Source organism: Solanum verrucosum, unplaced genomic scaffold (assembly GCF_900185275.1).
Source record: "Solanum verrucosum unplaced genomic scaffold, falcon-dt-bn FXZP01000880.1, whole genome shotgun sequence".
NCBI classification, from domain to species: Eukaryota; Viridiplantae; Streptophyta; class Magnoliopsida; order Solanales; family Solanaceae; genus Solanum; species Solanum verrucosum.
In genome coordinates, this window is record NW_026019917.1 from 23,741 (window position 1) to 35,656 (window position 11,916).

The window sequence follows — 11,916 nt, forward strand, 5'->3', positions numbered from 1 at the left end:
GTATGGATGAATCAGACCCAATGTTGCTCTTAATTTCACGAATCAACAGAAACCATAAGGAATAAAGCAAAAATTCGAAATAAGGGATAAAGAACTAACCTTTTACTAAACCAGTTGATAAACTACGAAATCAAGTTGAAAATACACAACAAAACCATTCGATCATCAACATAAATGCATATGCAAATGGAGAAGGAGATGAAAAAGAGAAAGGATATTTTTTTTGGGTCTTTTACGTTTTAGGAGGGAAATGGGGGAAAATCAGAAATTGGGAGTTGAAGAAATGGGGGACCCGGCGTGTGTAATCACGTTGGAATATTTGTTTAGTTTATGTGTCGTGGTCAACATTTAAGTGTGTAGAAAATAGAGAAATATGAAGTTCAGGGGGGTAATAGGACACCCGTGAAGTTGGAATGTGTAGTTGGAATTTCGGGTATAGGATGGCGGGGTTTTAGACCATTTTCTCAAAAAAATTTAAGAGCTAACTTTTGATGTTGAGTTAGGTTCAGGTGTCATATTTTTACATAAACTCATTTTACAACAAATAAATAAATAAAATTGCTTTAATTGTTTAATGACAGTAAAATAATTATTGTGATATTATATTTAGCGATAATAATAAATATGTGTCTTTATAACCAACACTCTATGCAAGTATCATTGAATGCTTTAGCGATTCTGAATACAATACCATTAACTTAATTACCGCTAAATAATTTTTCTTATGGTATTGTGAGTAGTACTCCCTCCGTCCAACAATAGTTGTCCACTATACTAAAAATAGTTGTCCAACAGTACTTGTCTAATTTAGAAAATCAAGGGATAGTTTACCTTATTAAATATTATTTATCATCTAACACATTTTACAAAGCATTAAATTTAATAAATTCAAAGTATAATATGGTAATAGGAAAAATCATTTTGGCCAAAATGATAAAATAACATATTTCACACTATGTTATTTTACCTTTTTGAACATTTTTACCCTTTTAACTTTAATACCTTTTAATTAAAAAATGAAAAAAAACTCAGTTTATTTTCAAATAAAAAGGATTTTATAGACTTTTTAAATTTCTGGCCAAATTCTGGCCAATTTTTCTGGCCATTTAGCATTTTCCATGGTAATATTACCCCTATTATTTATTGTTTCTTAAGACCATCTCCAACCCAACACCAAATTTTACTCCAAATCCTTATTTGGTGTAAAATTTGGTGTCCAATTCAACATCAAATTTTACACTATTTTGATGTGTGAATAGTGTTACACCAAATTTAGAGTAACACTATTCATCACACCAAATATATTTATCATTTCGAATAGAAAAACTTTGAAACTTTGATTTTAATAATTCAAAATACTTGTAAACTTAAACTGATAAATTTCAAATCTAGACTTTTATTAGACTAGCTAGTTGAATGTTCACATTAAGGCCGGTATGTGATTTGCAAATTATACAAATTATCTTAGGTTTACCAAAATAAATATTAATTGTCATAATCGGTTGGCCATTTCAATTCAATTGTAATGTGTAAATAAGCCAGAATTCATATGGTTATATATTAAAGAAATAAAAGATTCTTCAAAAAGTCTCTTTATTTTACTTGTTATGAAAAAACAAATATTATATCAGTTGAGATTTCTTATTGCATGCAAAGTTTTGGTGTTGTCTTTTCTAATTGCACCATAAAATTGTAATGAGTTCTAGATGCAAGTGTTTCCTTACGTGTAACTGGTTTCAAATGTATTGTATCATCTTCAACTTTATCATCAATATTGTGTTTCTAATGATATCCACAATTTGTTCTAAGCTCTTGACCTCTTAACCTGTATCATTTTCACTCATCCAATAGGTAATTAACGTCCATTTTGTTGCGATAATCGAAATCATTAATCATGAAGTTCATGAATGACGTTTTTACAAGTGGGTTCTCTCAAATTCTTTGAGATTTCATTCCTGAATAATTTTTCTGGTGTCGGAACACTCTTTAAATTAATAAATATTAATTTATCGATTAAATAATAACTCATCAAAATAATAATATTTTATGATCCAGCCTATATTAATTTAAAGGTTTTGCTGTACTATTATTTTCATCTTTAATATTCTTGTCTTATTCACTTTGGTTTTATGACAAAAAACAATTATTTTATCTCCCCACCTCCTTCGGCATTCCATAACCTACCACATGTGATAGTTTTTTGTCCTACTCCAATTGACACATCTTTTGGTAAGGCCAAAACTTTTTTTAGTTGTCTTGGCATATATATGGACTTGGATAAAAAAAAAAATTACGAGCTAACTTTTGATGTTGAGTTAGGTTCAGGTGTCATATTTTTACATAAACTCATTTTACAATAAACAAATAAATAAAATTGGTTTAATTGTTTAACGGCAATAAAATAATTATTGTTATATTATATTAAGCAGTAATAATAAATATGTGGGGGTACTTATGCATTTTCCCATTTTTTATTTATTGATTTATTTATGTATAATATTGATTGAAAATTTGAATATGTACATTTTGATTTAATTAAAATAAAATTATAATTAAAGTTTTTGTATTATATATTTGAAATATTTTCTCTCTATAAAATAATTTTAATATTAAAAACATATTGATACTAGCCCTTTTTTGTAGTTTTGCTCTCAAAAGCATTTTTAAAAAAAAAAAAAATTGTAAGCCAAACACAATTTGTTTATCACAAGCACTTTTCAAATGAATTTGCCAAACAAAATTTGCTTTTTTTGAAAAACAATTTTCAGAAAAGCTATTTTTAAAAAACCTTTATAAAAATAAGCAGTTTTTAATAACAATGTCAAACATGCTCTAATTAGTAAGTGCGTTGATTTTCTTATTTTACAATCACTCTAAATAGGTCCGAATGAGTAAGATCTATCACAAAGTCAGTATCATTTAGATGTCTATTTAAGAATTTTTACAAAGACGACATTTCACTATTACTCCATCTACTTTCACCCACCATCCCCCAACTACTACCACCTATAATCCACAACCACCATCCTCAGTCCAACCACAACCACAAGTACCGTCAATCACCAAATTACTCGTCATTATCATTAACCATCATTTGCAACCATCACCACCAACCCTTATTACATCCACTAATCAGTGTCGATAATTGCCACCATTAGTCAACATTATATATCGCCAATCACCATCATCATTCACCACCATTGTTAACTGTCAGTATCATTCCACTATTAATTATCAGCCGCCACCAACAATAACCACAGTTAATCAATATTATCAATCACTTTACCATAAAGATATTATCCACAATCACTATCATCAGTCAACACCATCCAAGACCGGCACACGTGATTACTATCTTTAGTCATTACCACCACCAATTGTCATATACAATTGCATACTTTCTTGTAGTGAAAGATGGGGATTGAAAATATGAAGAATAAAATAGACATTACATAGGATAAGGGGACATTGAAAATTAACTCACACATGAATTGGCACATGATCATAGCTTATTTGATACCTGTCTAGAATGTAGATGGAGTAATTTCTTTTTATGATACAATCAAGACAAGTAGTACTCTTAATAACTTGTTTGTCCATCTTATAGGGTTCGTCATTGGAAAATCACGAAGTGGTTGGATTTGATGAGGAAGCAACAAAAGTGATCAATCGTCTGGTTGAAGGAGCAAAGTGTCTAGATGTTATCCCCGTTGTAGGAATGCCGGGACTTGGTAAAACCACACTGGCAAGAAAAATATATAATGATCCTAAGATTTCGCGAGAATTTTTCAGTTACATTTGGGTTTTCATCGGACAATCAAACGTGTGTAAAAAGGGATATCCTTTTCAATATTCTGAAAGGGTTCACAAATTCCTTTGATGAATTCAAAAACACAAATGAGACAGACATAACTGAGGAAATACGTAAGCGCGTGGCTAATGGAGGTAAAAGTCTCATTGTCTTGGATGATGTATGGGATTCAAATATTGTAGATTTTGTCAAGACAGTTTTCCCTGATAATAAAAAAGCCCACAGGATCATGATGACCACTCGACACGAAGACATTGCTAGATCTGTCAATAAATATCCCCACAATCTGAAATTTTTGGATGGAGATGAAAGTTTCCAGCTGCTAGAAAAGAGAGCTTTTGGCGTTAGCCGTTGTCCTGTTGAGTTAGTAGAACATGGAGAAGCCATTGTAGCAAAATGTAGTGGAGTACCACTTACAATTGTGGTAATTGCAGGAGCTTTAAGAGGTCGTACGAGCGAAATTGATTGGAGAGTAGTTAGGGAAAATGTGGGGAAACACCTTATACAAGAAGACAAACTTCAGAGATGTGTGAATGTTGTGAGACTGAGTTACAATCATTTCCCTCAAGAAAAAAAGGCTTGCTTCTTGTATTTTGGTGCCTTTCCTCAAGGATTTGATATCCCCGCTTGGAAATTGATTCGACTCTGGATTGCTGAGGGACTCATAATGTCCAGGTTGTCGGGCAACGAAATTGAAGAGATATCAGAGTATTATCTCAATGACTTTGCCAACAGAAACTTAGTGATGGTGATGGGAAAGACGTCTAATGATCGAATAAAAACATGTCGTGTTCACGACATGTTACATGAGTTTTGCGTTGAAGAGGCTACTAGATTGGCTCTTTTCAAACAAGTATGTCTCACATCTGATCAAGACATACAAAACTCAATTACTTGTCGTCGAGTGTCTATCCAATCATCTGTTCCTCAAAATTTCATCTCAAAAAAGACAGTTGAAGAACATGTTAGGTCATTGTTATGTTTTTCCTCAAAACAAAAACAAGTTGACTTTTCTAACATCGACGTCAAATTCATCCCTAACGCATTTCCACTTATGAGAGTCTTAGACATTGAATCCCTCAAGTTTAGTATTCCCAGGGAATTTTACCAGCTATTGCACTTAAGGTATATTGCTATCTCAGGTGATTTCAAGGAACTTCCTAAACTCTTCACTTCTTTCTGAAATGCACAAACTCTTATTCTGAATACTTCCAAGCCCACCCTTGATATAAAAGCTGACATATGGAACATGCCACGTTTACGCCATCTGCGCACCAACAAACCTGCAATCTTACCACCCCCTACAAGTAGTAGTAGTACAAATTCTTGTTTATTGCAAACTCTATCTCTGGTTACACCAGAAAGCTGCAAGGGAAATGTTCTTTCAATGGCTGGTAATGTCAAAAAAATGAGTATTGAAGGTAATTTGACGCCTTTTCTTGAAACTAGCAAAGGTGAATTTTTCAGCAATTTTCAAGTGCTAAAGCTCCTGGAAAGTTTAACACTGCTAAATGATGATAAGAGTAATAAATCTCTTCATCTTCCGTCAGCATTCTCTGAATGTTTACCAAATTTGAAGAAGTTAACTCTATCAAAAACAAGGTTTGACTGGAACCAGGCATATAGATTGGGGCAGGTGAAAAATCTCCAGGTCCTAGAATTGAAAGAAAATGCATTCACAGGGCCGTCCTGGAAGATGGAGCCGGGAGGTTTCAAGAAACTTCAGGTCTTGTGGATTGAAATGGCAGATTTTGTGTCGTGGGAGGCATCGAACTGTCCCTTCTCAAGACTTAGGAGCCTTGTCCTGATCTCCTGCCTTAACCTTGAGGCTGTGCCACTTGAGCTTGCCGATTTGGATTACCTTCAAGAAATGAAGCTGGACAACACAAGCAAAGCAAGAGAATCTGCAAGAGAAATAGAACGCGAGAAAAAGAAGAAGCAAGCTGATCCAGAAAGCGGCAAATTCAAGCTCACTATTCCCTACTGAAGCTGATTTCAATTCCACAAAGTGAAGTTGTTATAAGGTTAGTCCAATTCTCTCCATCTCGTATCATTAAATATTGAATAAGACATTTTTCAATAAGATTGCATCTATCCCTATAGTCTCTATACACAGAATTAGTAGGTAGCAGTATGTTGTCTTGTTGTCCGTTCATATCAGTAGTCATAGTATTGCTCCTATAGTTTCTTATCCTTCAATTTTTGCTACTATATGTTGTCCCTTATACCTCGATTATAGTAATGCTTGTTGTAGTTTCTGTGATGTTACTATCTGTTGTTGTGTCTTGTACTTCATTTCTTTTCGGGACTCCTTTGAACTCTTTTTCCTTGAGCCAAAGGTCTATCGGAAACAACCTCTCTACCTTTGAGGTAAGGTTCCTCCCTAGACTCTATTTTGTAGGACTACACTGAGTATGTTGTTGTATTGTGGGTTTCATACTTTGCTGAAACATTAAATTGGGCAACATTACTCTGTTATACTACTAATACAGAATTTAGGTGACTTTATATCAAACATAGATTATATTCAATTATTTTCGTGTTCATCACATTCCTCTCCTATGTTTTCTTACTTATTTTCCTCCTTTTTCGCAGGAGAGTATTGAGGCATGATGATGCATTTGCAGTCTCAGTTATCTGATTACTAGTTCCAATAAAGAAACTTGTTACAAGTATTGTTTGTTGATTCAAACATTTTCAAGTTTGAAATCATTTCCCCGGATGGTTCTGAAGATGTTTTAAATTAATGTTTTGAGTGTTTTCTTTCATGTAAACTGTTTCGAATAAGTTTTTTTTTTGTGTTTTCTTTCAGTACTGAATAATTTGTTTAATCTGTAGTTAATATTTGGATATCTATGTATTGTTCAAAGACATGTTATTTGTAATCAGATGGTATAAGATCTATTATTCCAATAGGTAAGCAATGTATAAATACAATAGATTGTGTGCTAACTTAGGAAAGAAATAAAAGATGATTCCTGTGAATCTGCTAATTCCTACAAATCTGCTATCTAAATAAGGCTATGTATTCTACTAGGAATCAAGTCTATATACATTCTATAACACTCCCCCTCAAGTTGGAGCATAAATATTGATCATGCCCAACTTGTTACAAAGGTAGTCAACTCGAGCTCCATGCAATGCCTTTGTGAGCAAATCAGCCAGTTGATCTCCTGTCTTCACATAGCCAGTGGAAATCAAGTTCTCCTGAATTTTCTCACGAATAAAATGACAGTCAACCTCAATATGTTTAGTTCTCTCATGATACACCGGATTTGAGTCAATATGAAGAGCAGCTTGATTATCACACCAAAGTTTTGCTGGTGTATGATGCTTTAGGCCAATTTCCGTTAAAAGATGATGTATCCACATAATCTCACACATAGACTAGGAAATAGCTCTATACTCAGATTCTGCACTTGATCGAGATACAACACTTTGCTTCTTACTCCTCCATGATACTAGGTTTCCTCTAACAAAGACACAATAGCCAGTAGTCGATCTCCTATCAATTTTGGATCCAGTATAGTCAGCATCTGCAAAACACTCAACACAGGTATGATCGCTATTGCTATACAATATTCCAAGTCCAGGGGCACCTTTCAAGTAACATAGAATCTGTGCCAAAGCTTCCCAATGTTTGATCGTAGGCGATGACATGAACTGGCTAACAACACTTACCGCAAAAGCAATATTTGGACGAGTCACAGTAAGGTAGTTTAATTTCCCAACTAACCTTCTATATTTGTCTGGATCATCAAAAGGATCACTATCATCTTTCATAAGATGCACGTTGGGAACCATTGGAGTACTGCAAGGTTTGGCTGCCAACTTCCTGGTGTCTACAAGTAGGTCAGGAATATACTTTCTCTGAGATAGAAAAATTCCCTTCTTGCTTCTATTTACTTCTACTCCCAAGAAGTATCTCAACTGACCTAAGTCTTTCGTATGAAACCTATTATGCAGAAAAGACTTTAGAGAAGAGATGCCCATATAATCACTTCCTGTGATGATAATGTCATCAACATATACAACAAGAAGGATAGTGCCAGCTGTTGATTGCCGATAGAAAACTGAGTGATCACATTTGCTCATTTTCAATCCAAACTTTTGAACTATCTCACTGAGCTTTCCAAACCAAGCTCAAGGACTCTGCTTCAAGCCATACAATGACTTCTTCAAATGATAGACTTTCCCATACTCCCCATGAGCAATAAAACCAGGTGGTTGCTCCATATATACTTCCTCTTGAAGATCACCATGAAGGAAAGCATTCTTGATATCCAACTGATGTAAAGGCCAATTCTTTGAAGCAGCTAGAGAAATGAATAAGCGAATAGAAGCGAGTTTAGCGACCGGAGAAAATGTGTCTGAATAATCCACTCCATATGTCTGAGCATACCCTTTAGCAATAACAATCATACTCGTGTTGAGAGTAACCTGGAAATGAAAACTCTCCAAGTGGTGTTTTAAACACCAGAGAAAACTCGGGATGCGGCTGAAACAGATAAGGCGACGCCGGAGATGACTGAAATGATCAGTTCTTTCTCGAATAAACAGACAAGAGTTCTCAATTTCTGAATATGAATCGAGCCTATACGCTTTGATACCATGTAATCAGATGGTAGAAGATCTATTATTCCAATAGGTAAGCAATGTATAAATACAATAGATTGTGTGCAATTCCTACAAATCTGCTATCTAAATAAGGCTGTGTATTCTACTAGGAATCAAGTCTATATACATTCTATAACATTATTTGTTAGTTATGAATCTTATTTCGTATGTAATCTCTCTGATATATGTCCCAATTGGCCTGAATCTGATGAAGAATAGTAACCAAATGTATTGTCCAAACATCATTTTTTTAAGGCTAAAGTATTCATTACCCCCTGAACTTGAAGCTTTTTATTCGGTGTACACCTAAACTATATTCCATTTTAATTACCCCGAACTTGTTTATTCCTCCATCACGTACACCTTTTTTGTCCACCTGCTCCTATTGTGACTACACGCGCGCGACAGCTGGCAAAAGTGGTGATGTGGATTTCCACCTGGATAAATAATAGCCACTTGGATAAATAATAGCTACCTAGATAAATTAATATGGCAAAAAATAAATATCAAACCTTCTCACCTAAAACTTTCGGACTAAGCTTCTCACTAAAACATCCGGACTAAACCCGAAAATCTTCAAGAAATTAATATTTAGTTCTGTAAAATAGATTTTAAAATAGTTAAAATAATTAGGTAAAATGCTACATGTCATTTATTCATTGGATAGTTTTTCTTAAATTTAAAATTCATTGTTTAAAAGTTATTTTTGAATAAGGGTTGATTTCTGTCACGACCCAAGCCTAGGGCCTAGACGTGACATGGCGAATGAGGAACCCGAAGGAACCCCAAACAAGCCTCTCAAACTTGTCATCACACTTCATCGGTCGCGGAAGTACATTCAACATTAATTAACGGGAAATAGGGACTAAGGCAAACCATTTCAAAATGACATCATAGAATAAGAGTCAAGCTCGTTTACAAAATACTTGTCCAACGCACACCTCTACATACATAGATAGGACGGGGGCCATGACATATTACCGGCTCCCCTCATAGTTAAAATACAATTGCAAGCTAAAGTCTCAAAACATAGGAGTAAGAAACATAACATAGCCCTCGAATTATTGAGGACTCACCAACAAACTCGGATAAGCGTCGTACTAGCCACGTGAATGGAGAGAAGGATCAAGAGTAGCTCCGGTCCCTACATGGTGACATCATGTAGGCAAAATATGCGTTAGTACTTGGAATGTACTAAGTATGCGGGGTGCAACACAACAATAAACAAGGACACAATCGAAATACAAGAAATAGTTTCATAGGCATTATGAATAACAATATGAGGATGCATGATCAAAGTGAAGTCAAAACATGTTTAAGTAAATCTATACTAATAGTAGATATCATATGTGTATGCATGATCCAACCAATCTATAACCCCAACTTAGGATGGGGGATGCCATTCACACCCGGACACTCTGGTGGCAAGGTATAAACCCCTCACATGGTTGATGTTGGTCACACCCCAAGCATCCTAGGTGGTGAGATATAAACCTCTCACATGGTTGATGTTGGTCACACCCCAAGCATCCTAGGTGGTGAGATATAAACCTCTCACATGGTTGTCCGGTTCTTTTCCCCCGGACCGGGCATGGTCATGCAACACTTTATATAGGAAATTCTCGTTAGGCTCTAATGCAATCTCACGTATGGAATGAACATATACACAAGCTTAGTTTGTCATCAACACATCTTTGGAGTTCCATACATCTCATAACTCAAGCTTTCAAGCATCAATTTATCAATTCTCCATAGTTGGACATTTTGTCAAACACCTTGAAGGCATGTAATGGAATCAAAGAGCATGGGAAATAGGGTAGTAATTATGCAGCCAAACCAATGAACAACCTACAACAACACCTTTTTAACACCCACAATACCACATGAAAATCTCCACATCAATTCCAAATTTAGGTTCAAGTTCTAGGGTCACAACATGCTCAAAACAATCACTTTTCATGTTTAAAATTCAATGTGTAGGAAATTATTACAAAGAACAAGACTAATATATGAATCTTAACTTAAACCATGAACTAGTGAGTAGAATAGAGTCTAGGCACTATGGGTGGAAGGACCCATGAGTTCAACACCACATACCTTGAGTTCTTATGAAGGTCTTGAGAGTGTCTTCAATGGAAGCTTGCAACTTGGAACAAGAGTCTCTTCAATCTTGAGGAAGGTTTTGGATTAGGGTTCTTGAGAGAACTTGAGAGAAAATGTGTCTAAGTATGGGAGAGGTGTTTTGGAAATGTTTTAGAGATGAAATTTGAACTAATGCTATATAGGAAATAACATATGCCCTTTGGAAGAAAATCGTCCAACACTTGGGAAAAAAAAATGGGGCGGGTGAACAGTAAAATTAGCTACTGGAAATTGTCTTTTTCTGCCGGACAGATTTTACGAAAATGGGCATAACTTCTTCGTCCGAACTCCGAATGAGGTGAAACGAAGTGCGTTAGATAGCTAACTCAAAGGGCTTCCCATGGATATATTATTGGCCACCAAATAATTTGTGTGCTAGGAGATATGACCCTCCAAAGTAGACCCTCGAAAAAGGCTTCACTTGGAAATTTTGGATTTTGATACGGTTGCTCTAAAATTTGGGTTAGACCCATTTCCCACTCAATTTGACCCCCTAAACAAGAATATGAAGTCGGATTTTCGAAAAACGAAACGGATTTTGAGATATATGGAAATTACAATTATAGGTGTTTCCGAAGCACATTTTCGGGCATTTTTGGGGTCGTTTCAATTTCGGAACTCCTTCTAGATTTGGGTTTTTCTAGACGTGAAGTTGGTCAATTAAATTTCAAATTTTTCTGAAATTCTTACCAAGTAAGTGTTAATCTTTGTTTCCTTTACTTTTCATTTACATTTTGCCCTATTTTTTGTTTAAAATATGCCACATATTAAAGAAAAATGGAGATTTTACATTTTTTTACCGTTGTAGCTTTATGATGTGGCAAAAAATCACTTCCTCACGCGCCTAGTAGAGTGTGTTGTCAATTTCTATGCCAGGTGGACAATAAAGGTGTACGCAATGGAGGGTAATTAAAACGGAATATAGTTTAGGTGTACACCAAATAAAAAGCTTCAAATTCAGGGGGGTTATGAATACTCTAGCCTTTTTTTAAGCATGGTCATCAATGGATAATTGGCACTTTTTTCAGAACATGGTAGTTTCTAAAGTGAAGAAGGCAATTATCACTATTACTATGAACGGTTGGATGGCATTATACGAACATGTGTACTACCAACAAGGATTGTGGTGGAGTAGTACGTACTTCTTGATCCTTAATCAAAAGGATACAGAATAGGGAATGTTCTTTATGTACGTAGAGTAGATGTCGAACCCTTCGGTTAGCTCCTATGTCTACTTCTTCAGATTTTGAACCCCCTTAGTGAAAATTATGGTTCCACCACTGAATGTGAGACTTACTGGAGCGAATCTAAATTTAATCGACCCTAGGTACTCTGGTTTATCTTGA

At 35.1% G+C, this 11,916-nt stretch overlaps 1 protein-coding gene and 1 pseudogene across 1 annotated transcript; one reads left to right on the plus strand and one right to left on the minus strand.

Moving 5' to 3' along the window:
* The first annotated feature begins 250 nt into the window (after positions 1-250).
* On the plus strand, positions 251-5,798 carry LOC125823221 (putative late blight resistance protein homolog R1B-17; annotated as a pseudogene).
* A 1,400-nt stretch (positions 5,799-7,198) lies between these two features.
* Positions 7,199-7,906, minus strand: LOC125823231 (uncharacterized mitochondrial protein AtMg00810-like). The gene has a single exon (XM_049502634.1). It carries the CDS (start codon positions 7,904-7,906, stop codon positions 7,199-7,201), a length of 708 nt encoding a protein of 235 aa, XP_049358591.1.
* Between the last annotated feature and the right edge of the window lie 4,010 nt (positions 7,907-11,916).

Excerpts from the sequence above, each read along its gene's own strand:
- LOC125823231 (XM_049502634.1), bottom strand. The coding sequence starts at position 7,906 with ATGAGCAAATGTGATCACTCAGTTTTCTATCGGCAATCAACAGCTGGC.